This window comes from Dipodomys merriami, unplaced genomic scaffold (assembly GCF_024711535.1).
Source record: "Dipodomys merriami isolate MVZ:Mamm:240054 unplaced genomic scaffold, mDipMer1.0.p SCAF_3, whole genome shotgun sequence".
Lineage (NCBI taxonomy): Eukaryota > Metazoa > Chordata > Mammalia > Rodentia > Heteromyidae > Dipodomys > Dipodomys merriami.
In genome coordinates, this window is record NW_027204492.1 from 43,290,730 (window position 1) to 43,318,201 (window position 27,472).

Here is a 27,472-nt window from a genome sequence, read left to right on the forward strand (position 1 = left end):
ATTGTTCCTTCACTATTACTCAGTATCCAGTCATAAAAATCTCACTTTATATTGAATAGAAAACCCAACAGTACATACTATTTAGTATCTCTTATCATCCTTATAAAACATTATTCAGTGAGGAGCCTATGGCAAACCTCTGTAATCCCAGCTACTCAGGAGACTAATATCTGAGGACCATGACTGTAAGCCAGCATAGCCCAGGCAGGAAAGTCCATGAGACTCTTATTCCAATTACACACTAAATAGCTAGAAGTAGAGCAGTGGCTCAAGTAATGAAGTGCTAGCATTGGGGAAAAAGCTATGGGACAGCACCTACACCCTGAGTTCATAACCCACAACCTACACAAAAACAATTATCCAAAACCAAATTGTAGGGCTGGATATGTGGCTCAGCAGTAGAAATGTTGCCTAGCATATACAAGGCCCTGGGTTCAATCTCCAATACTCCAAAAAATACATCTTTAACTTATATAAAGCAATATTTGGCTCAAATATTTTTTATAAAGGGAGAGTACAGTCGCAGGTACAGATTTCATGTTTGCGATTCCAGTACTTGGGAGGCTAAGGCAAGAGGACAGCAAGTTCAAAGCCAACCTGGGTCACACAGAGAGACCTTGTCTCAGAAAGAGAACAAAACAAGCAAAGCTATTCATTTTCAGATTCTTTAGGGGAAAAAAGGAGAGAAAGCCGGGCACAGCAGCTCATGCCTGTAATCCTAGCTACTCAGGAGGCTGAGATCTGAGGATCGCGGTTCAAAGCCAGCCTAGGCAGGAAAGTCCGTTACACACTTATCTCCAATAAAACCACTAGAAAACCAGAAGTGGCGCTGTGGCTCAAGCAGTAGAGTGCTTGCCTTGAGCTGAAGAGCTGAGGGACAGCGCCCAGCCCAGAGTTCAAGCCCCACGACTGACAAAAAAAAAAAGGAGAGAGCATAAGAACAGTTAATTTTGAGAATAAAAAATATTTGAGAATTAAATATGGTGATAAGTGCTCAGCTCTGCAAATATGCTAGAAATACTGAATTTTCAAACATGATGCATTTTGTCAGTGAATTATATCTCCAAAAAAGCATTTCAATCATACAGAAATTTTTAATGTTTCTTTATTGTTTTTTCAACTTGAGACTGATTTATTAGAGGATACTAACACCCATTTACCATGAATTGCTACATTTAGGAACTTAAAATATAAATATATGTTTGCTGAAAAGGCAAACATAATTTAATAATGTAATAATGTAATCCTAGCTACTCAAGAGGCTGAGACCTGAGGAATAAAGATTGAGGTTGAAATCAGACCAGGCAGAAATGTCTGTAAGACTCATCTCCAACTAACCAGCAGAAAGCCAAAAGTGGAACAGTAGCTCAATAGAATGGCAGCCTTAAACAAAACCAGTTAAGTGAGAGTATAAGTCCCTGAGTTCAAGCCCCAGTACTACCACAAAAATTATATATTGTATCCTCTGGTCCACTAAAATGGAGCACTGGGAGCAGAATGGGACTGGATGACAGTAATGGTCTTTCTAACTTTCAGAGGAATGCAGAGATATCCTTTGTAGCATTCTTCCATCTGGTAATAAATGCTGGCTTTGTATATACCTTTTATCAAGTTCTGTTTGCTAAGACTCCGAAAATTAAAATATTTTCATCAAAATAAAAAAGTCAGGTGTCAGTGGCTCACACTTGTAATCCTAACTACTCAGATCCTAGCTACTGAGATCTGAGAATTGTGGTTCAAAGCCAGCCTGGGCAGGAAAGTCTGTGAGACTCTTATTTCCAATTATCCACCAGAAAACTGAAGTGGCACTGTGGCTCAAGTGGCAGAGTACTTGCCTTGAGCTGAAGAGCTCAGAGACAGTGCCCAGGACCAGAGTTCAAGCCCCACAACCAACAAAAATTAATTAATTAAAAAATAAAGAATAAATAAACTCATCGATTTCTACTCCATTTTTGGATAAGTAAGCAATAAGAGCTTTAAAAAAAAATCAAAAATTTTAAAAAGTCCCTGTTTCCCTCTTAAGTTTCTTGTTTTTAATATTTTATTCTCTCCCACTCCTATCTACTAACCATTTGTTTGCTTGGTGTTGTGGATCAAACCCAGAGCTTGTATATGTTAGGCAAGTGCTATATTACTGAGGAACATTCCCAGTCCTTGTTTTGTTTTACCTGTGCTTTTTTCTGCTCCATTTTTTTTACTGCAAAGGTGATGTACAGAGGGGTTAGTTACATAAGTAAGGTAATGAGTACTTTTCTTTTTGAACAGTGTTACCCCTCCCTCATTTTTTCCCCGCTTTGCCTTCCCCTGACTCCCTTCCCCGTCAAGTTATAAAGTGCATTTCCAACATAGTGTCTTGTAAGTATCACTGTTATATTGGTTCACCCTTTGTCCTCTGTCTCACCATTTCTGTGATTCCTTGTTTTTTTTTTTGTTTGTTTTTGTTTTTGTTTTTGAAGACAAGGTCTCACTTGGTAGCACAGGCTGGTCTCCAACTCTCATTCTTCTTACTTATATCCCAACTATTGGGATTTTAGATGTATACTACCATGCCTTCCTTATACTTTTAATTTTTACTATATTTTTACATTACAGTAACTTTTTTTTTGTTGGTCATGGGGCTTGAACTCTGGGCCTGGGTGCTGTCCCAGCCCTTCAGCTCAAGGCTAGCGCTCTACCACTTGAGCCACAGCACCTCTTCAGGCTTTTTCTGCTTATGTGATACTGAGGAATTGAACCCAGGGCCTCATGCATGCAAGGTAAGCATTCTACCATTGAGCTACCTTCCCAGCGCCATTACAGTAACTTTTAAATTAATTTCTAATGAATCTAATGCCTCATTGCACTTTTTTTGTGTGTGTGTACCAGTATTGGAGCTTGAATTTAGGGCCTGGGTGCTCTACTACTTGAGCCACATCTCCAAATCTGGTTTTTTGATGTGTTGTTGGAGATAAGACTCTCTCTGGTTTGTCCTGTCTGAGTTAGATTCAAACCACGATCCTAAGATTTTAGCCTTCCAACTAGCTAGGATTATGAGCATGAAGCACTAGCCACTGGCGTGCACCTAATTTTAATAACATTTTCCCTAAATGTGCATTTCAACTTCCCCCAAAAAGCTAAATGTAATGATCTAGTGGGGGGAACATCTCAGAAACAACTGAGAAAGAAAAGTAAGTAAGTACATTTGATCTCAACACATTCTAGTATCACTAAAAATCAAAAGTAACATGAGAAATCAGACATTGTTTTTAAAGTGTTATATATGAGTTTCCAAAGCCAGCAATATGTATATGAAACATGTCAAGATCTCACAGATACCTGAGCATTCATTTCCAAGATGTCAAAAAGAAAAAGAGAAATTTCAAAACAGAAAACACCTGTCCATTCTACCTGTTTTTAATGGAAAATGAAACTGAAAAATTCACCTTGATAGACACAGACTAAACACTGAATTGTGAAAAGGTATTAGAACCTAACAAATCTGGAATCACCACTTACAGGAACAAAAATAGAAAAATAAGAGTCATATTGAATTCACTTAGTAATGTTTATTACTTTAAAACATATACACATACATAAAAACACATATCTGTAAATAGGATGGTAGGGTGTAAACAAAAAAACGAATATGCAAGGACTAGGAAATCTTTAGTATCTAAAGAATTCATTCTGAAAAATCATTTTGATTTTGAAAATTCATTTTGGCTTTTTTGTATGCCAATAATGAGAAGAACAAGGCTGAAATCAGAAAATAGCCCCCCCCCCCAAAAAATAAAATACCCAGGAATTAACTTAACCAAAGAACTGCAGGATCTCTATGATGAAAGCTTTCAAAAAACCTGAAAAAGTAAATTAAAGCAGAACTAAGGAAGTGGAAAAACCTCCTATGCTCCTAGATTGGAAGGATTAGCAGCATGAAAATGACAATACTGCCAAAGCCTATCTACAAATTCAATACAATGCCCATAACTATCTCTACATCATTCTTTAATGAGAGGAAGCAATCCAAAAATTCATATGGAATAATAAGACCATGAATAGTAAAAACAATCCTTAGCAGAAAGCATAGTGCTGGAGAAATATCAATACCAAACTTCAAACTCTATTACAAAGCCATAGTAATCAAAACAGCTTGGTACTCACACAAGAACAGACCTAAGGACCAATGGAATAGAACTGAAGACCCAGAAATGAAACCTGCAGACCTATAGCCTTCAGTAAGGGGGCCAAAACAATAGGATGGAAGAAAGACAGCCTCTTCAGTAAATGCTGCAGAACTGGTTCAACACTATAGAAAACTAAAGTTAGATCCTTATATATCACCCTGCCTCAGAATCAATTCCAAATGGACCAAAGACCTTGAGGTAAAAGCAGATACCCTGAAAACATTACAGGAAGGATTAGGAGAACTCTAGAACTCCTTGGCACAGGTTGAAATTTTCTTAATAAGATCCAGAAACACAACAAATCAAAGAAAGGTTGGACAAATGGGATTGCATTAAATTGCAGTGTTTCTGCATGGCAAAGGGCATAGCTAGCAATATAAATAGAAAGCCCACAGATTTGGAGATGTTCACTAGCCATACAACAGAGAAGGGCCTCATATCTAAAATATGCTTAGAACTCAAAAAATTAAATTCCCCAAAAACAAATCCTCGGAGCTGGGAAGGTGGATCAGTGGTAGAGCACTTGCCTTGCATGCATGAGGTCCTGGGTTCGATTCCTCAGCACCACATAAGCAAAAAGAAAAAAAGCCGGAAGTGGCGCTGTGGCTCAAGTGGTAGAGCACTAGCCTTGAGCTGAAGAGCTGAGGGACAGCGCCCAGGCCCAGAGTTCAGGCCCCAGGATCAGGCCCCCCCCAAACAAAAGACAACAAATCCTCAAAGAAACAACAGTCCCAGTAAGTGAGCTAAAGACTTGAGAGATTTCTCTGAAGAGGAAATAGACACATGAAAAAATGGTCAACATCTCTGTCCATAAAAGAAAGATTCCTCAGCACCACATAAACAGAAAAAGCTGGAAGTGGGTGCTGTGGGTCAAGTGGTAAAGCGCTAGCCTTGAGCTGAAGAGCTGAGGGAAAGCTCTCAGGCCCAGAATTCAAGCTCCATGACCGACAAAAAAAAAAAAAAAAAAAAGGAAATCAAAACAACATTGAAATTCCACATCACCCCAGTTAGGATGGCTATAATCAAGAAATCAACTAACAGATGCTGGAGGGGATGTGGCAAAAAGGGAACCCCGCACAGTTAGTGGGAGTGTAAACTTGTTCAACCACTCTGGAAAGCATTATGAAGGTTCCTCAAAAGACTACACATAGAGGTCCTCTATGACCCAAATGACTACAAACAAGGCAATACTAGAGCTACCAGCACAACTACAACCAGCAGCATTACTTACCATAGCTAAGATATTGAACCAACCCAGATGCTCAGCAGATGAATGGGTCAAGAAAATCTATTTATGCACAATGGAATTCTATGCTTCCATCAGAAAAAAATGACACTGCCCTATTTGTGAAGAAATGGAAAGTCTTAGAAAAAAAATCATATTAATGAAGCCAGACCTAAAGAAACATAGATCCCATGGTTTCCCTCACTAGTAATAATTAGTATATATCTAGGATAATCCTAGCAGATAAGCAGAATAGCTCAAAAGCTATGTACATATGACCATGTAAGTTGATGTTAAGTGAAATGAACACTAAGACATGGACACAAGAGGTTTTTCCTTGTTGTTTTTAATGTACTATGTGATTTCCTTTTTGTGTTTTTTAATCCTATGGTTTATCCCTTGTTTTACTGTATTTGATTTTGGTACCCTGCTTATTGTATATATGTTTATCTGAATTAGGGAAGGGAAGGGGAACAACAAAATGGTGAGACAAAGGACAAAGGGTGAACCATGCAACAGAGATACTCACAAGACAATATGTTGGAAATAAACTGTATAACTTGGGCGGGGGGCTAGGAAGGACGGAAAGTGGGAGAAAAATTATGGAGGGAGGTAACAAGTTCGACAAGAAATGTACTCACTACCTTACATATGTAACTGTGGCCCCACTGTACATCACCTTGACAATAAAATTTTTTTTTAAAGAATCCATTTTGGGAAGTAGCGCTGTAGCTCAAGTGGTAGAGCGCTGAAGAGCTGAGGGACAGCGCCCAGGCCCAGAGTTCAAGCCCCACGACCGACAAAAAAACAAAACAAAACAAAACAAGAATCCATCTTGATGGTGTATTAGTATTTTGCTGGTCTTAGGCTTGAACTCAGGGCCTAGGCTCTGTCCCTGAGCCTCTCTGTGCTCAAGGCTAATGCTTTACCAATTGAGCCACAGTGCCACTTCCAGCTTTTTCTGAGTAGATTATTGGAGATGATAGTCTCACAGACTGTCCTGCCTGGGCTAGCTTCAAACTAAGATACGAAGTCTTCTGAATAGTTAACATTACAGGTGTGATCCACCAGCACCCAATTATTAGTATTTTTTTTTTTTTTGTCGGTCGTGGGGCTTGAACTCTGGGCCTGGACGCTGTCCCTCAGCTCAAGGTGAGCGCTCTACCACTTGAGCTACAGCGCCACTTCCAATTATTAGTATTTTTAATTAGAGAAAATACTATCAGTCTTTTACATGAATACTAGAATGGATCTGGTTCTCCAGCTCTAATTCCGAAGTTTTAAAAAAAAATCTCTTAAAAGCTGGGCAAAGAGGAAGTAAGAGAATCTAGAGTTTAAGGTCAACCTGGACTACAAAGTGAGACTCTCAAAAAAGAGCAAAAGTAAGAATATTCTTTACTTACTTTCCTCACCCCCGCCCAATGGTACTAAGGTTTGAATCCATGGCTTTCTACTCACTGGCTTGCTTGCTCAACTATAACTCTTTGAAAAATATATAGAACTTACAACAGAAAATTAGATAATAGAGTCACAATTAATTCACTTAGTATATGTTTTACTTTAAAATAGATACACACACACACACACACACACACACACACACACACACACACACACACACAAATATACATCTGTAAATAGGATGGGAGGGTGTAAACACTTGAGCCAGTTCTCCAGTCTGACCTTTTGTTGGTTATTTTGGAGATGGATTCTCATAGACTTTTCTGCCCAGCTTGGTTTCAAACCAAGATCCTCCAGATCTTAGCATCCTGAGTACCTAGAATTACAGGTGTGAGCTGGTGGCTTCTAGATGTTTCCTCATTTTTAAGATGAGATATTTGAGCTGGTGAGCTTGGCTCAATTGATGAGTGCTCACTTTGCAAGAACAAGGACTTAAATTTAAACTCTAATACCATTAATTGATCAAATAAATTTGAAAAAAAAAGCAAACGAGGATATGTGAGTCTATAATACCTTCCAAAAGTAAAATGACTATTGATGGGGCTGGGAAGGTGGCTGGGTAGTAAGAGTGCTTGCCTTGCATGCATGAGGCCCTGGGTTCAATTCCTAAGCACCACATAAGCAGAAATAAGCTGAAGTGGTGCTGTGGCTCAAGTGCTAGAGTGCTAGCCTTGAGCTGAAGCGCTGAGGGACAGCGCCCAGGCCCAGTTCAGGCCCCACGACAGACAAAAAAAAAAAATGACTATTGATCAGGTGTTAATTCTTTTTGTAGTTGCTTTATTTTGGTTTGAACTCGGGACTTCATGATGTCATTCAGCTTTTTTTTGCTGGTCCTGTGGCTTGAACTCAGGGCCCATGACTGACCAAAATAAAATTGTACATTTTATTTGTAAAGGTATATGGTATATGGCAACTGATTATTTTCAGCAATCTTCAGACAGAAACTTTTTTGGGGGGGATCAGTTAAGGGGCTTGAACTCTAGGCCTGGATGTTGTCCTTCAGCTCTTCAGCTCAAGGCAAGTGCTCTACCACTTGAGCCACAAAGCCACTTCTGGTTTTCTGGTGGTTTACTAGAGATAAGAGTTTCAAGGACTTTCCTGCCTGGGCTGGCTTTGAACCATGATCCTCAGATCTCAGCCTCCTGAGTAGCCAGGATTACAGGCGTGAGCCACAAGCACCCAGCTCAGACAGAAACTTTTGATTCATAAAGTACTCTAATCCCAGCAAAGGCCCATTTTATAATCTTACCAGATTGGTTTTATGAAGAAAAGAGCAAAAATAAGTAGCAACTGATCCCAATGACTACTTGAATTCAAAGTCTGAGACCCAAATCTAATGCCAACCTAATAAAAACATGTACCCCCTCAACATACCAAATGTGCCACTAAGTGCTATATTTAATAGAACGTCAATTGCTTCTGGAGGTAGCCCATTCTTCCATGCCACATTTTCCACAGCTTTCAAGTGTGTTTCCAAGTTCTCATCTTTACTCTGTGAAGATTTCTTGGGACCTAGAGAAAGGAAGATTATTAATACTGAGGCCTTTAAATTTTTCTCAGTTCTCAATCTTGATGATTACAACTTGAAACTCTATAAAGAATAAATTCTAGTAAAAATATCTTCCTAAAACACTCTTGAAAGAAGCCAGATGGTAGTGGCTCATGCCTCTGTTTCTAGCTACTTTGGAGGCTGAGAATAAGAGGTCCATAGTTCAAGCCCAGCCCAGGGAGAAATGCCCATGAAATGCTATCTGCAGGAAAAGAAGCTGAACACAGTGGCTTGCACCTGAAAAAAGTTGGCAGAGTATAACTCAGGAAAATACCTGGGCAGGAAGCTAGAAACTATACAAAAAATAACCAGCAAAAATCAGTGCTGTAGACATGGCTCAAGTAGTAAAACACCAGCCTAGCAAGTGCAAGATTCAAGTTCCAGTACCACCAAAAAAACAACTTTGAAAGCTTTAAAATATTTAACAATAATATCTTAAAGCATCCTTGCTGTATACTATAAACATTCAACTTTATAATCTCTCTCCATACTGGAGCAAAAGTTCCAAACTCTGCTGTCCATCTGGAAGTGTTTAAAAATGTCTAATGCCAGGTTGCATCCCATACAGATAAAATCAGAATATCTAAATAAGAGAATATCAATATGTTTTAAATGATTCTTGGGCCAAGTGCCAGTGGCTAATGCATATAATCCTAGCTACTCAGGAGTCTGAAATCTGAGGATCATAGTTCCAAGCCAGCCAGGGCAGGAAAGTCCATAAGACTCTTATCTCCAAATAACCACCAGAAAACCAGAAGTGGTGCTGTGGCTCATAGTGGTAGAATGCTAGCCTTGAGCAAAAGAGCTCAAGGACAGTGCCCAGGCCCTGAGTTCAAGCCCTACAACTGACCAAAGAAAAGATGCTTGAGTGATCACAATGTATGGTATTCTGGGAACCACTCCCCTGGAAAAATGTTTTTTTGTTGTGTCCTTAGTACCATATATTGTTATGTAGTAGTTAAGGTCTCAATAAATGTCTATTAAATAAAAACAAGAATAACAAAAATATGTTTTTCCTTGAAAAGTCTTAGGAAGCCGGGTGCCAGTGGCTCATGTCTGTAATCCTACCTACCCAGGAAGCTGAGGTCTGAAGATAATGGTTTAAAGCCAACCAGGGCAGGAAAGTCCATGGGACTCTTTTTTTTGCCAGTCTTGGGGCTTGAACTCAGGGCCTGCGCACTGTCCCTAAGCTTCTTTTGCTAAGACTAGCACTCTACCACTTGAGCCACTGTGCTACTTCTGGCTTTTTCTGAGGAATCGAAACCAGGGCTTCATACATGCTAGCCAAGCACTCTACCATTAAGCCACATTCCCAGCCACACATACCCTCCTCGGACTCATCTCCAATAAACCAGCAGAAAACCGGAAGTGGTGCTGTGGCTCAAGTGGTTGAGCACTAGCCTTGAGCTGAAGAGCTGAGGGACAGTACCCAGGCTCAGAGTTCAAGCCCCATGACCGACCCCAAAACAATGTCTTAAGAAAAGCTGGATGGGGCTCAGTGGTAGAGTGCTTACCTTGCATGCCTGAGGCCCTGGGTTTAATTCCTCAGCACCACATAAGCAAAAAGAAAAAAGGTGGAAGTGGCACTGTGGCTCAAGCTGTAGAGCGCTAGTCTTGAGCTGAAGAGCTGAGGGACAGGGCCCAGGCCCAGAGTTCAGGCCCCACGACCAGACCCCCACCCCCAAAAAGAAAAGCTGGACACCAGTGGCTCATGCCCTTAATCCTAGACACTCAGGAGGCTGAGATCTGAGGATCATGGATCAAAGACAGCCCACAAAGCAAAGTCCAAGATACTCTTGGCTCCAATGGACTACCAAAAAGCTGGAAGTAGAGCTGTGGCTCAAGTGGTAGATTGCTAGATTTGAGCAAAAGAAGGTTAGGGACAGTGTCTAGCCCCTCAAGTCAAGCACCAGAACCAGCACCAAAAACAAAACAAAACAAACTCAAGAAAAAAAACTGATGACTGGGGCTCTTGTGCCTCATGCCTGTAATCCTAACTACCAATGAGGCTGAGATCTGTGGATCATGATTCAGGTAGGACCATCAGTGGAGACTCTTACCTCCAATTAACCACCAGGAAACCAGAAATGGCACTGTGGCTCAAAGTGCTAGAGTGCTAGACTTGAGCAAAATAGCTCAGGGACAGTTCCCAGGCCCTGAGTTCAAGGTCCATGACTGACAAAAAAAAAAATTTTAATTCCTTTTTTTTTTTTTTTTTTTGAGACGGTCTTACTATGCCTGGCTGACCTTGAATTCATGATGTCCTTATGTCAGCCTCTCAAGTACTGGATTACAGGTCTGTGCCACCATACTCAGCTTTCAAGACTAGGGTGTTTTTATAGGACAGGACATTCATAAGAAGAAGAAAATTTTATTTTACCTTTCTCAAAGTATCCCATTGCTCTTTGCAGAGCATCTTCAGCTTGATCATTAGCATCATCTACTGGATTACTCGTTTTCATAATGAACCTTGAGTTTCTTGGTATCTCTTTTACTTTCCAGACTGTGAAACTGGTCTGACAACTATTACTAACTTGGAGTGCTGTATATTCTGCTCTTTTTTGAGGTAACACCAAACTCTGTGGTATTCTATATAGAAAGAAGTGTCAAGTTATCATTTATCATCCCAATATTCCATTTTACTTCACACCAAGACAAAAAAAAAACATATTTGCCTATATTTCCACGCTTGGTGCATAATACATAGCATACAACAAGTATGCAATAAATAAGTTGACAACGATACAGGAAACAAACCTATAAATCAAATATTTCAGAAAGTCCTTCATCTTAATAGACACAAAATAACAACCACTACAGTACCATTTAACTGCTGAATCCTTAAAATGGAACTTTCTTCTTAGAATGGCTACATCACATAAGTAAGTCTAAAACCAATCCATTTCACAAACTTAATCTTTGTCTACTCCTGTTTTTTCCACCCTTCCTTGATTTTGCTTTTTATCTTTATGCCCTTTACTTTGTCAGTGCACTTTGAAAATGCATAGCTAAAATGCCAAACTAGGGCTGAAAGCTCAAGTACATAAGGCAAGTCTGTACTAGGCCCAAGGCACAACAGGATAGAGGTGGGAAATGACTGGATTCGCGCTATGTATTGGAGGCAGAATGGGCAAGCTGGTTAAGGACAAAGAAAGAGGGGAGCCAAGAATGACTACAGGTTTTTAGCTTCACATGGGAAAAAGTTACAGAATGCTCGTAATGACATTCCATCCCCTCGCCTTAGGATAGGCCAAAGCTGGTAATAGCTCCGTCAAACCCAGCATAAGGTTCCAGTCCTGAGCGGCTTCCTAGAGTCAAAGAAAGAACGAGGGCGGAACTTTTGATCCTATGAGGTGAACAGAACTTTCCAAGGATCACTTTCATAGCTGGCCCCAGCCAAAAGCAAAATTAGTAAAAATCTACTCACCCTTTCGGCATATTCTAGGCCTAATGAAAAACCCAACAGCCATTAAGTGTAGTCCTATCCCAAGAGTTCGAGATATTCCCAACGCCCTAAAAGATCTCAAAACCTCCCAGTGTTTAAAAGTGCCTCACCTGGCAACCTCTTCCGCCACACAATTTCCGCGGCCTGGGCTCTAGAAGGCGCCTCCCGAATTCAAAGTCGCAGCCCCCGCCTCGCGCATGCGCCTCCGCGGAGGCGGTGGACCAGAGCAACGCCCTCCACTAAAAGCTGATTGGTTGGAGTACAGCTCAGTGGCGGGTGGTGGTTCGCGCGCTGGTGATGACTCACAAGGGCAGTTTACCCCACCCTTTTAGGTCTGGGGCAAGCTGCCAAAGAGCCGCTGCTGCTGGAATCAGGTGATTGGCGTTGTCACTATTCTAATCCGTCGTTTTGCATAAAACCAGGTAACTAGCGTTTCATTCTTGAATATAACATGTTCAATTATAATGATCATTTTTCCCAGATTGATCTTCAAATGTGGGGACATTATAGGAAAAAATAGAAACCACAAACTTCGCAATAAAGGTGGCCTCTTTCATTGCAGAATAAATTAGTCAGCTCCCCACCCCGAGGGAAGCTAGAGAGTGGAAGTAAAGAAAAACTGGATCTGCCCTTCCTTTACAGAGGATGGGTGTGGATAACCTGTAAGGTTGTCTACAAATTTATATTGAGCCAGTTAGATGTTCTGATATTGACCTGCTGTCAACCTGGAAGTATTCCTAATCTTCAAGAAACAACCTTAAACTGTTTAAGACAACAACAAGGGTTTATTTAGCCTGAAATGTTATCTTGGTCTCTAATCTTGCATTCAACTAGGACTAAGAGAACTCTCACTGACTTAAGGCAAAACATATTTATAAAAAAGGAAAACTGTACAGATAAAATTTGCAATCTTACAGAGACATGACATTAAGCTAATATATTTCAGAAAGACTACAGCAGAAATTACTATTACATCATATTTTTGTAGTTTTCAGAGTTGTTTGACAAACTCTTATTTAATCAGGCATGAAAATTGACACTATTCCATTTTTTCTAATAGCTGCCCTTTAGTAAAATTGAAATTTTCTCTTGCATTTACTTGTTTCATAGTCTCAAAGAAATTAAATTGGAAAAGATTTCAAGGTTTCAAGACACTACTTTTTGTTGATGAAATAACACACTGAATGATTAAATTATGTACCAAGAGTAACAAGGTTGTAGCAGTTCAACTCGTACCACTTTGTGGACACATCGTAATGAGAGACAGTGCTTCACATTTATTTAATAAACCTGCAGCTTTCTACTTTCCCTTGGTATCACCTAACAAAGAACTTCCTGCCAGGCACTGGAGGCTCACACTAGTGAGCTCAGGAGGCTGAGATCTGAGGATCGGGTTCCAAGTCAGCCCAGGCAGGAAAGTCCATGAGACTCTTACCTCCAATTAACACCCAGAAAACTGGAAGTGGTTCTGTGGCTCAAGTGCTAAAGCACAAAGAGGCTCAGGACAGTGCCCAGGCCCTGAGTTCGAGCCCCACAACAGACAAAAAAAAAAGAACTTCCTAAACCTGGAGATGATGTTGGATTCATAATAGCATAGCTCTCTGTCTCTGTCTTACATACTAACATCAAGTATGATGGAGGTGAGCACTGTGGCTCATGCCTGTCAGCCCATCTACTCAGGGTGCTGAAATCCAGAGAATGAAAATTAGACAAAAACTTTGAGACCCCCTTCTTTACTAATAGTTGGGTATGGTGTCACTCACCTGTCATCCCACCTACTACAAAAAGCCTAAACTAGAAGGATCACAATCCAGGGACAGGATTGGGCAAAAAAGAGAGACCTTATCCCCAAATAACCAGTGTATAAAAGGGGACTGGAGGTGTGGTTCAGCAGTAGACAGTCTGCTTAGCAAGCACAAGGTGCTGAGTTCAAACCTCACCACTGATAAAGGTGTGAGAGAGCTAACTTAAACAATTCGCAAGGTGGGAACTTAGTATATTAAGGAATTGTAGTATAGTCCTCCTTTGCTTCTCTACTAGATTTTTAAAAGCCTGATCTGAATTTGATAGTTTATGCCTATCATCTCAACACTCAGGAGGATAATGAGTTCCATGCCAGCTTTGGCTACATAGCAAATTCCTGTCTTCAAAAAACAATGAAACAAGGATGAGGGCTCAGCTCACACTTGTTATCCTAGCTACACAGGAAGCTGAGATGAAGTTTGAAGCCAGCCTGGGCAGAAAAGTTCATGAGATCCTTATCTCCAATTAACCAGCAAAATGATTGAGAAGTAAAGACACATGGCTCAAGGGGTAGAGTGAAAAAGCCAAGTGAGAGCATGAGGCCCTGAGTTAAATCCCCAGTACCAACACACACACACACACACACACACACACACACACACACACACACATCATAGTCCTTTTATTATGACCCTTTGCTTCCAGATTTTCAATATTATCCAGTTTCCTCCAAATTTCAAAAATCTTTATTTTGAAAGAATGAGAGAAATAAGACAAAGAAGTATCAATTACCAAGAACAATGACACTGAAGAAAATACAATACCTACTCTCCCACACACAACTCCCCCCACCCCAATCCCTGGCACAATAATATTAAAATCATCAAAGCACATTTAACAAGGAGAAACAGCAGTATGTAATGAAGAAAGCAAATTTCCATACTGCTCAATCCAACTAACCCATGTTAACTGTCCTTCCTCCAGCTAAACTCTCCCACAGAATGATAAAGAGGTATAGAGGAGACAACTCCAGGGTCGTTTAGACTCCAAATACACTAGCAAATTTCAGTAAAAGAATCAGTTGGAGCACAAGTCTGTTTGGCAGGGTAACACTGGATATAGCTCCTCTGTTAAATTTCAGGTTCCAGAGAACACTGTTGGAGGTTGGAACAGGGCCAATCCCTCAGCTGCCACTGAGAAGAGAGGCAGCTTTGGGCTTAAGAAAATCTGAAGATGATATCTGGTAATAAATGTACTACTGTAGTTTCAAATTGTTAGCCAAAGAGCTTAGGGCAAGGTGAAACTTTCTATTTTTTCACTTGAAGAATGAGACTATTGACAGCACGTATCCTTTGGTAATTAAACTAAATATGGAGTGTTTAAAACTTAACTTCAGTGTAAAGAGTAGTTTTATATATAACTGTTTTTTCATTAAAATAACATTTTTTTCTATAGTGGCGAGATTAAGTTTTCAGCTTAATTTAGAGAAGGATCTTCTCATAAGGGACTAGATCACTTGCTTTATAGGAAATGTAGGACTCTATAGGAGGTTTATTCTACCTTTGCTGGAATCATTTTATAAGGGAAGGAAGGATACCTGTGCAGGATTAGTTCAAGATCAAAGCCTTCTCCATACACGTATGTACATGAGTGCACACACACAGTAATTAAATACATTTTCCCACACAGAATCTCACAGTCACATGCTTGCTGGAGTCCATCTCACAAATACACTTCAATAGTAGCCGTATACATGTACATGCAGCAAGATGTGAGCATTGCCTCAGAGTGATTAAAGGTGGAGCACAAATGTCAATAGGGGTTCATTTTACGGTATAGTTGTACACAGCCAATTAACTTGCAGATGATAAATTTCCCTTTCCTCCAAAAGAAATAAATCAAATAAAAAATACACACTGACATCTTCCTGGATTTCACGGAGGCAACTGCCTGGAATGTCCCCACTGTGCACTTCTGTTCCTAAGACACCTTCACTTTGCCCTGTGGGGCCTTCTCATATAAGGATGGTTGCTCTTCGGTATTTCCTGGCAAGGGCTTCTTCTCAGAAGATCGGTCTTCAGGCTTGCGAGAAATCAGCAGGCGGCAAGTGAGCAGGATTCCAAACACCAGGGCATGGGCATAGCGTTTGAGAGGATCACCAACCAGCTGGTGGAAGAAGAGCACAGCCAGCACCAGCAAGAGGAGGAAGAAGTTGGCCACATCTTTGGGACGCCCAGGCACAAGGGTCATGACTATGCCGCAGGCTACTTCAAGGGCACCAATGCTTTTTCGGAGAAGGATGGAATTGATGCCCATTTTCTTCAGCAGAGGGAGGGCTCGGACATAGCTCTTGTAAGCACGTTTCTAAAGTGGGAATATCATAGGGAAATCATTGCATTAACCATGACGCAACTTTAGAATGAGAACACACACACACACACACACACACACACACACACACACACACACACACACACACACACACACACACACAGATGGTCCTCCTTCCATATACTTGTCTTTCCACACTAGCCAAAAGTATCTCATTTTCCCCTTTGACCCCTAAATAAAAGTGTTGTAATTAAGACAAAAAATAAAGAAAATAATCTGTTGATTTAAAACTTAGTAGCAGGGACTAGAGTTATGGCTACTATCAGTTGAATGTTTGTGGGCCCCTCCCATTTTTTTGGGGGGGGGGGGTCCGGTCGTGGGGCCTGAACTCTGGGCCTGGGCACTATCCCTCAAGGCTAGCACTCTGCCACTTGAGCCACAGCACCACATCCGGCTTTTTTTTTTTTTTTTTTTTTTTGCTTATGTGGTGCTGAGGAATCGAACCCAGGGCCTCATGCATGCAAGGCAAGCGCTCTACCACTGAGCCACCTTCCCAGCCCCTACACATCCGGCTTTTTTTCTTATGTGGTGCTGAGGAATCAAACCCAGGGCCTCGAGCATGCAAGGCAAATGCTCTACCACTGAGCCACCTTCCCAGCCCCCCCCCCAATTATATATTGAAATCCTAACCCCAAAAGAGATGCAATTAGTAGGTACATCTTTGGGAACTGATTAGGCCATAGGATGAGTGCTCATGCACTTTATAAAAGAAGTCCCAGGGAAGTCTTGTTCCATCTACCCTATGAGGATAAAGTGAGAAGCTCCTTAATTTGGTTTCATTTTTTTTGTTTTTAGCTGCTGGCTATAAATCATAAACATAAAAAATTTAAAACCAGTTGGGTGCCAGTGGCTCATGCCTGTAATCTTTGCTACTGAGAGGATCTAGATTCAAAACCAGCCCAAGCAGGAATCTCCATGAGACACTTATCTCCAATTAACCACCAAAAAGCCAGAAGTGGAGCTATGGCTCAAATGGTAAAGCACTAACTAGCTCTGTGGGGGAAAAAAAGCTCAGGAACGGGACCCAGGTCCTGATTTGGAGACCAAGGACTGGCACCAAAGAAATGCTGAACAAATAGAAAAATAGAACTGCATGCAAACGTTAGTCCATTATATATCCCTAAAGTACAGCAGGGTGAATCCATTCTGATGTTCATTGAGATAAACTTCAGACCTTATGAAACAATACTTTGGTTAGCCTACTTCAGGCTCATTAATTTTAATTCAATAATATTTATTGAGCACCTATATGTTATACATTGGAGATAGAGGTGACTAAGTCAAGAAACTCTGAGTCTACTGGGGTAAATACCATAACTCAACGTGGTTAATAGTATTTGATTATATGTGATGTAACAGTAGCCCCAAGGGAAACATCATATGACCAATAAGGGAGTGACAAATTATATTACAAACTAATCAAATTAATTATATTGTCCTTAGAGTAATAGATTATTTATCAGATCCACTATTGAGATTGTCCTGATCCTTATTTGGGAATTAATTGATGATATTTAAAATGTTTTACTGTATTGGCCCATTGCTTTTTGTGTTTTTTTTTCCAGTCCTGGGACTTGAACTCTAAGCCTGGGTTCTGTCCTTGAGCTTCTTTTGCTCAAGGCTGGCACTCTACCACTTGAGCCACAGTGCCACTTCTGGCTTTTTCTGAGTAGTTTATTGGAGATAAAGTGTTTCATGGAATTTCCTGACAGGTAGGCTTCATACCACAATCTTCAAATCTCAGCCTCCTGAGTAACTAGGATTACAGACGTGAGCCACCAGTGCCTAGTTTTGCTTGGCTTTTTGCTTAAGGCTGGTAGCTACCACTTGAAACACACCTCCACTTCTTGACTTTTGCTGATTAATTAAAACATCTCATAAACTTTTCTTCTTGAGCTAGCCTTGAATCATAATCCTCAGATCTCAATCTCTTGAGTAACTAGGGTTACAGGTGTGAGCCACCCACTCCTTGCTCAAAAATATTTTTTAAAATTCCATCTGCACCAAATACATGCAGATTTTTGTCTTGTTACTCCCTAAACAATGCACCTAACAACTATTTTCATACTATTTACATTGTTTTAAGTATTATAGATCATCAGGAGAGATGATTTCAAGTATCCTGGAGGGTACACACATAAATGATATGTAAATACTATGTGATTTTATATAACAGACCTTAGTAGCCAAGGATTTGTGTATCCTTGGCAACAAGATTGTCCTGAATTCAATCCCCCTCATGGGCACTGAGGGCCTATATTAGAAGAATCAGGCAAAAGGCCAACTTGACCTCTCAGAAATGTCTGGTTCTTACAACATTTTTCACACATTCTAGGTTTGGAACGAATTGAGATTTCTCTGAATTCTGAACAAGTGAATACATTTTTATTTTCATGTATTAATTATCACCAGTAGCCCAAGATAATCCTCTAAGTGGACTATTGAACAATTGAAGGTTTAATGACAAAAGCCATGGGTTTAGAAACAGACAGACTTGGCTTTAAATGCCAGCTCTGCCATTTACTCTAGTTGGATATTCATGAACAAATTTGACCTCTCTAAATCTCAGTTTCCTGAACAGGGTGATGGCTAAGTTAAAGTAAATGAGGCTACTTTTCCTTGGATGGAAACTTTAAGAGGGCACCAAAGCCATTATTGAAAAAAAAATATATATATAATATCTGTGATGAATAAAACATAAGAATTTCAAATAAAAGCAGGCTTTGACTTCATCTGCATGATCTTGCCTCGGTTTACTCTTCCTAATCCCATCCTTCTCAGGGACTGTATTTGTGTGTGTGTGTGTGTGTGTGTGTGTGTGTGTGTGTGTGTGTGTGTGTGTGTGTGTGTGTGTGTGTGTGTGTGTGTGTGTTGTGTACTGGGTTTTTATCTCATAGTCTTGTGCTTACCAGGAAGGCACTCTACCACTTGAGCCACACCTCAAACACTTTTGCTTTATTTTTCAAATAGACTCTGACATTTATGGCCTAGATTTCAATCCACTATTTATGCTTCCCATGTAGCTAGGATGATGGGTGTGCACTGCCACACCCATTTTGTTAGATGTGATCTTGCAAACTTTTTGCCACAGCTGGTCTTGAACCATCCTCAATTTCAAAATTGCTAAGATTATACATGTGAACTATAGTACTTGGCTGTTTTATTTTGTGTTTGAGATAGTTTCACTATAGTCCAAGTTAGCCATAATCTTCCTCCTTTAGTCTCCTCAATGGGAAAATTACAGGCACTTGCCACCAGGCTGGCCCAGAGACAGTCTTTATTTGAAAGTTTACTCCATCCTGGTTCTTACCCTATTACTGAACATATAAAAAAAGTATAAAGCATTATTTATTCTTCCTTTGTTTTCTTATCTTAGATCAAGTCAGGAATTTTTCAGGCGGAAATTAAGAGTAAAGCCTAGGATGAACTGAGCTAAACCCATATACAGCAGAGCTAAACTGACAGTTACAGGTGGTGGTAAGAGGTCTGTTTCTTTCCTTTCCCTACTAACTTCGATATGTAACTCTTACCTATATTCACCTCTGCACTCTGCTGATGGGAGCAGGGGACCATTAGGGAAAAAATCTAATCCCAAGAGGCTTCCTTAGCATTTGTAAACAAGGATCATTTCTAATTAGCAACACAAAGTTTCTCAAGAGACAATTCCGAAATCCTAAGTGTGTCTCAGGGTTGCATACAGGGGGCAGGATGCGTTTCTTACAGTCACTTCATTGGAGCCAAGACTTCCAGATGTTTGTTGTGTGGGTTTCTGTTTTTTGCCAAGCACTAATCATATGTCATTCATGAATAGATTCTTGTCTATACTACAGTGGAATATATAGCCTGGGATCAAATTCCAGGGGTTAGATCAAGTTTCTATGACTTCCATGATGTTTTTTTTCTCTCTCTCTCAATTTGGTTTCACTCCATGTTCCATTTTTTCAGTTGTTTGGGTAATCTCTTAAACTGCAGCTGTGATGGATGCAGCTGTTGCCTCTTTCCTTCCTCTTTTCCCAAGAGGATATTGAATGTGGATAAGCCATTTCATCACATCTTTAGTTCAAAGCTGAGAAAACATCTGTTCTCCGGGACTCCAAAGAGAGATTATGTACTTTGTTAGAGATAGAACTAACCTTAGATGGGTCTTGACATTATAGGGAGCCCCTTTTTCTTTCTCTTTGTGGAACTGGAGAAGGACATGAAAAGTATTCTATTACTGTCAATTCCATTATTAAAGCTTGGTCCAGGCTACCTCAGTTGTAACAATAGGAGCGGCATGTATCTTGAGTCTAAATCTCTTAAGGTTTTAGTTGCATTGATAGTACGAATAGAGGTGATAGCTCTTAGTATTCACTTCATTGGTTTTGTGTTCTTTCCACTGAAATGAAAAGACCCTAAAACTATTGTTTCTTTATAGGGGAATGAAGCAGGAAAGAGAAGGGTGTTTTTTTATGTATTTCAAATCCCTTCAATCAAAGGCAATTGTCCAGTAATACTAGACTGGTATATTTTGTTTTGCTTTGTTTTGAGACAGAGTCTTCCTTTGTAGCCTAGACTGGCTTCAACTTTGATCCTTCAGCTCCAACATCCCCAGGGTATGATTACAGGTGTGAATTACCACATCTGGCCTGGTACTTTTAGTTTTACCCCTAAATGACTTAAAGAAAATTACTAGATATTTTATTGCCTCAGTTTCATCTTTTGTAAATCAAATGAGGATTTTGGAGATTTAGTTAAAGAAGTATAATGCCATAGCAACAACTGGTTGTCACATGTGCATTTTTCATCAGTGAAACAACCAAAACACTTAGAAATCCATACTTTTGTAAGGCACAATAATTACTTTAACAATATTGATGAATCAAGATGGTCTCTTTTGTGGTATGAGGACACATTATTCAGACATGAGTCAAATGCATATAGAGCTCTTCTTTAGTCATACCTTTCTCCTTTCTGTTACTTATTCTTCATAACACCCCAGGGATCATGGTCTCATATTAATGACATTAAACTTGATCCCCTTAAACTGTCAAATAATATTCATCTTTGATTTAAATTAATAACCAAACTAAATCAACTAACAAGAAAAAATGGGAAAGGTAAATGGTTTGATTCCCCTTAATTCTCTTGTGCCTATTAGATGAAAGAAAAGAATAATTGGGCTAATATAATATATATATTATATATACTTATTTAAAGTTAAAACTAGCTTTTGTTGTTACAAGTCATGGTGGTAATTACTACTAGGATGGTAGCAACTAAAACAGGCGTGAGGGGGCTCTTGGGGTGCTGGTCATGTAGATGTCCTAGGTGCCCAGGAGTACCCTGAAATTCTTTGGTCTATAAAATTTGTGTGTGTGTGTGTGTGTGTGTGAGAGAGAGAGAGAGAGAGAGAGAGAGAGAGAGAGAGAGAGAGAGAGAGAGAGAGAGAGAGAGAGAGAGAGAGAGAGAGAGAGAGAGAAACAGAGAGAGAGTTTCACTATGTGTGTTATACTGCAGTTCATTTCACAGAGAAAGAATAGAATTACATAAAAGCTGAACAGAGCACTGACAAGGACTGGGAGTGTGGCTCAAGTGTTAGAGTCCAAGCTTGAGGCCTGTGTCAATCCCTGCACCACTCTCCAGAAGAAGGGAACTGATAAAATATTTTTTTTGGCTAAAAACCTCAGCCTTGTTGCTATCTTAAACGATAAAGACCACATAAGTGCTGCAGAATTTGCTGACTCATGTGTGGATTTACTGAATCTCTGTATGGAAAAAGCCACCTGTGAAGCATATACCATGGTCTAAATGTAATTCAAAAGAAGAAAACTCTCAGGTTTGATGGTAGATGCTGGTAACTTACATGAAGAAGTGGATGAGGCAGGAGGATCATGAGTTTGACATCAGCCTGGGCTACAGTTAAAAAAAAAACAAAGACAGACATGGCCTATAACCTTAGGTACTACTAAGATCCAGAGGATCAAGGCTCAAGGGCAGTCTAAACAGAAAAGTCCATTAGATTCCCTTTCCAAAACAGCCAGCAAAAAGTGGAGCTGGATGCATGAAAGCAAGCATTATCATTTAATGTTCATGTAAAGAAGTGGTAGATACAAACCCAGATACATCCTTTCCACTTTGCATCTTATGATAAATGAGTCTGACTAGGCAAACCTGCTTCCACACAAATTCGGACCTTGGCCATACAGAGTATACCAGCTTTCTGACCTAGCATGGAAGTTTAGCTTTTGATGGCTAGCTGTGGAAATGAAACAAAGTCTGTTTCCTTGCGAAGGGAATAAGTGTACTGTACCCCCTCCAAGAAGTCTAAGCATCAGTGAATTACTATCATATTACATAGTTGGGAAACAATTAATGGTAGCAATTGGAAGCATAAAAGATTGCCTGTGGCTGGGCACTGGTGGCTCACGCCTATAATCTTAGCTACTTAGGAGGCTGAGGTGTGAATATCCTGGTTTGAAGCCAGCCTGGGCAGAAAAAGTATCTGAGACCCTTAACTCCATTTAACCACTCAAAAACCAGAAGTGATGCTGTGGCTCAAAGTTTTAGAGTGCTAGCCTTGAGCAAAGAGCTCAAGGACAGTGCCCAAGCCCTAAGTTCAAGCCCCAGGACCCACCAAAACAAAACTACTTGGTCTTATAAGCCCAGGGTTACACAAACAGGAGGATATTTAGTTTCAAATAATCAAATTAGTTAAATCAACAAACTTTTACTATTGGGAGGGTGGTTAGAAAAAGAATCAGAGACTAATATCATCCTCAGGGCCAAAATCCTGTGGCTCCTCAGCGCCATGATTTTGGTGCTGTCTTAACATTCGATCTGCAACCTCCAGTTCTTACAGATGGAACCTGGGCTACTGTAACCTGAATACAAATTTGATGCAAGTTAGGCATTCATAGGCTCATAGTCATCGCATAGGAAACTATGCAGCAGCACATGTAAGTGCTGTCTCCCAATGCAAGTGGCTGAATTCAGGCATTTAGTCAAGGTAGTGGCCAGTTATGTTGAGATCACTCAGATAGCAAATATTTGAAAATAATTATTTCATGATCCTGAGAAGAGACAGCCATATGAAATGCACTTTGAAAGATCTATCTGCAAATTGTGCATGGGGTCTGATTGTATAAAGATTTGTTCATGAGCTCAAACAAAAATAACCTCTAGTTTTTCTAAATGCTGGATTCCAATCACTTAAACTAACCATTCAAATTAGGTAGAAAAATCACTATGAAATAGAATCAATTAGCGTCATCACCTCACCCAAAGAGTGTCTAGAAACCCCTAGAAACTAGTATGAGGAGCACTGTGCCTGACACTTTCACATGCAATCTCAGTAATTATTTGAGGTAGGAATTATGAGCCCCATATTATAAAGAAAAAAACCGAGACACCAAGAATGGAAGTACTCAAATCCCAGCTTGTATGAGTTCAAAGCCTGTACTCTTTTCACTAACATTTCCTGGCTTCCTCAATTGAGTCAGGAGAAAAGTTCATAGTAATTATTTAGCTTTTAGACTGAAGGGGATAACACCTAAGCATAACAATAATGTGTTTTTTTTAATGTGCACCCCTTCCCCAAGAGTGGAACACTCCCACTTAAGATATACCAGCACTTCTAACTAACTAGCTTTAACTGGAGTTTAGAGTCTCCTGGTCTTTCCTATACAGCCTGGCTTCGAACTCTTATCCTCAGATCTCAGACTCCAGAATATCTAGAATTACAGGCATAAACCACTGGTGCCTGGCATTAATACCAATGAAAAAAATAGCTAGAAAAGCAAAAAAAATCCAAATTTGAAAATTTGATTTTGAAGTAAAACAAAATCCCTAAATATAGATTGGAGAGTTGGATTGGTAGAAAAGACTGTGCCAAGTATTTTTAAGAATCAGTTGTGGTTCTGGCATCCAAGAAAACTCGACAATTTTAACTATTATTGACCTCTCTAACAGAACTGATGAATCATGGGCTTGGTTTTTACTCTTTGCTCCAACAACAGCTTGCCCAAGTCATCAAACTTGTTGTGCTTCAGCATAACCATCATTAAAATAAGAGGTAATAAAGTGAATCTATGTCACAGAGATATTTTAAAGAACAAATACTCTTAACGACAGCAATAACACTTTGAGATCTCGAAAGAATGCCACTGCAGTAAATATGTGGCTAACTCCATCCATGCATCCTAAATGGAAAACACAAAATCCAAGATAATTATCCCATCTTACAAATCCTTAGGGTTTGGGAGTTCTGTTGGACTCTTCTATGAAACAAGAAAATAGCTCTTGAGTGCATAGTCAGAGCAAATCAGAGATATCTGAGGGTTATGACTTGCCAAAGCCATGCTACAATGACTCATACATTCACCCATCCATTCCACAAATATCTAATTGAGCACTTTGTATTAGAATTACATCCCTTCCTTCCCTATGGAGTCAAGAATAAACCTGGACACAGCTTAGGCTGACTATGCCAGAAAATCATCTCCAGCCTATGGGCTGATGGTTCAATGCAAAAAGGCAGTTAGAAAATCCTCTTCATGCTTTACATCATGGTCACATATACCTACCTACCAGGTACAGTTTTTCCATTTCTTCCAGATTCCCCTTAGTACACACACACATACAATGCTTCCACTCTTGCCTATTGGATTATACTATTTGAATATATTCCTCTGTCTTCTATGAAATCTTCACATTTGTTTCTGCTTTCTTTCATTAGGCTGTAATAAGCTCCATTCCCTAGGATAAACCTGCTCTAAAACCCATTTGTGGCTGGTACTCTTCGTGTGCTGCTGCCAAAGCTGGTGGGAAGCTTCTCAGTGACTCCATCTTAGCTGGATTGCCCACAGAGCCTAACACTGCTCTTGAGGTGCAGCTTGGGGGGGCTCTAATGCAGCTGGAGAGCAGAGAGTTTACTGAAGAAGGGTACTATGACCCTAATGAAAGGAAAAGCTTAAAAATACTAATAATATATAAATCTATATACATATGAAAAATAAAGCAAGAACACATTTATTTGTTTGTAATCCAACACTAAACTACCACAGCCAAAGACAAAAATATAGCGGCATTTCTCTGTCCATCAAGTCCCTCTAAACCAATGTCTTCAAGCCCTTTGGTGGCTTCTGCCATCTCTCCCTACCCCCCTTCCTCAGTGCAGGCTGCCTTTGATACTTATTCTGACCTGATTTCAATTCCATCTGGTCAAACATGCTGGGAGGAGGGGGAAGAGAGGAGAAAAAGCATATTAGGATTTGTTACTGGAGCTAGACCAAAGCCCTAGTGTCCCAGCCACCCTGCAACACACCCCAAGGTGATGCTGTAATTTAAAGAAAGAAAGAAAGAAAGAAAAAGAAAAGGAAAGAATTGGAAAGCTCAAGCCTGAACTGCCTGCAAATATTTTCTCAACATCTTCAATTTGTGAGTCCCCATCCATTTGCAGCTCACGTTGAGGGGCTCTGGAAAGGTCTGCAGTGGGTTCCAGGAGAGCAATTAATTCCTCTCAATGACTGAGGCTATTCTTCCTGGTCTCTGCCCTACAGGAAGCCCCCCTCCCTTTCTCTTTCCCTTCCATTTTCCCCATAAGCTTATTTCTTGACCTTGAGAGCCCAGTAATGTGCTCCCTTTCCTTTACTAGCAATCAGGCAAAGGCTTCCAGAAGCAGGTCCCCTTCTGCTGGGGCGGAGAAAGAGAAGAGGCAATGTGACAGGGGGATTGGTGAGACACAGAAAGTGCTGGAAACATCCCTTGCCATCATCTCCTAGTACTCCACAAGCGAAGAGCAAGTGCTCATCACGCCCAACTGAAGAGAGCAGCCCAGCCCCCAGGTTGCAGAGCTGTTTTGGCCAGTCACCTTCGGTGATTCCAACTCTGCAGAGGGGGAAACCTGCAGAGGGCAGCGCCCTGGACATTCTCCGGAGGGAGACAAGGAAAGGATTATGGAATGTTTTGTAGGAAAGAAGGGCAGACTTTACAGATTTTTCTAGGCTAGCCTACATATAAAACAAAATAAAACACAGCATCCCACTTTCCCAAGAGGGAAGGGACAAAAGTAGGAACTCGGTGACCTTGATTTGGGCGAAGACTTCTTTGTGTTTTAGGTCCAGATCATACTCATTTGGCTATAAGAATACAGTCAGCTCTGCACCTGGAATGAGGACTATCTAATCAGCCCTACAAATTGCTTGTTTTAATAGCCCATTCTCCCCAGCTCTTCTCATCTTCTTCCTTTGTTCCTCCCTGAAAGAAATAAACTCTCTAGCTTGCTAAACTCTTAGCTCTAGGGGAAGGACTCACACTCGCAGACTGGTGGCTAGGACTTTGGATGTATGCTAGAAAGAGGAAAGGGCTCAGGCCAATGACAGGTGCTCTGCAGGTCTCAGCCTGCAGGTTTTGTTGGAGGGGCTCTCGCTTGGCAGCCCCTCCCCCAACTGGCATTCAGTAGCTCCAAAACAGTTGCTCCCGGCATAGCCCACAAATGAAATCACGTTTGTCCAGCTGCCCCTTCTGAGCCGCAAAGTTGTAGGGAGAAGGGAGGGCCTGGGCGTCAGGGTAGAGGTTAAGGGAATGGGACCATAGACGAGAAGGAAGAAGGAGAGAGGTATTCAGTAATCCCATGGGGGTGCGACCCTCATCACCCGTTTACATCACTTACCATCTCACTGTAAGCATCCTTGCTGAGCCTGGGGGTCAATTTGATAGTCCCCATAAAAACAAAGAAGAGTCCCAGGGCCACAGAGAGGGCCACGATAGTTATGGTTCTGGGGGATGCCATGGAGTCACCAAGGCAGGTCCCAACTAATCCTTCTGCTTCGCGCACCCAGCTGTCTAGGGCGCAAGCAGTTCGCACAGGCGGAGCTGGAGGGACGCTGCGGAGGCAGCAGGCAGCTAGAATGACAAAGGGAGAGGAGGGAGCAGAAGAGAAAAATTGAGAGAACGAGATTCAACCACTCTCACTACAATAATCGCTGGGTCCTAATGCCCTACGCTTGTGCCTCCCAGGCCAAGGGGACCATCTGGAAGTTAAATGTAGCTCTAAACCGAAGCGGGAACTTCAAGTCTTAAACGGAGAGAAGGCAACTTATTCCTAGAGTTCAGTCACTGAATGACCTCTGGAAAGAGGAATTAAGGAAAACGCCACCCCCTCCTTTTTTTTTTTAACCACTTTATTAGGCAGGTTTCATCTCCCCCTTCCCACCTATCTTATTTTCCCCGTCTCTCTTCTTTCCCCTCAGTCAAACCATCAGTTCTCAATCAGTCCTTAACTCCTGCCACTGGCAACACTCACTAGACACGTTGAAAATGAACTATATAACTTGTGGGGGAGGAGGGGTCAGGAACAAAACTAGGGAAGAGGTGACACTGTTCAAAAAGAAATGTACTGGTTACTTGACCTATGTAATTGTAACTCCTCTGTATATCACTTTAACTATAAAAAATAAATAAAATTCATATAGTATAATAACAATAAAAAATAAAAGCTCAAATTTGTCAGGCCC

At 40.7% G+C, this 27,472-nt stretch overlaps 2 protein-coding genes across 4 annotated transcripts in view; both read right to left on the reverse strand.

The window, feature by feature from the left end:
• The window catches only part of Cenpi (centromere protein I), a 53,175-nt gene extending 41,141 nt beyond the window's left edge, over positions 1-12,034 (reverse strand). For 2 of the 3 annotated variants that reach the window (XM_070040074.1, XM_070040072.1), the window contains exons 1-3: positions 11,826-11,877; positions 10,779-10,987; positions 8,224-8,361 (exon numbers count right to left, since the gene is read on the reverse strand). In XM_070040074.1, coding sequence (XP_069896175.1) covers positions 8,224-8,361; positions 10,779-10,987; positions 11,826-11,836 — 358 coding nt within the window. In that variant the 5' untranslated portion in view covers positions 11,837-11,877. Of the gene's footprint in view, positions 1-8,223; positions 8,362-10,778; positions 10,988-11,825; positions 11,878-11,953 lie in introns of those variants that run through there. The other variant, XM_070040073.1, reaches the window with a different exon arrangement.
• Positions 12,035-12,643: 609 nt separating this feature from the next.
• Tmem35a (transmembrane protein 35A) lies at positions 12,644-26,839 on the reverse strand. The gene is made up of 2 exons (XM_070040075.1): positions 26,629-26,839; positions 12,644-15,950 (listed from the first exon to the last, which is right to left on the reverse strand). Exons 1-2 carry the CDS (start codon positions 26,746-26,748, stop codon positions 15,567-15,569), a joined length of 504 nt encoding a protein of 167 aa, XP_069896176.1. The 5' UTR covers positions 26,749-26,839; the 3' UTR covers positions 12,644-15,566.
• Positions 26,840-27,472: the final 633 nt, after the last annotated feature.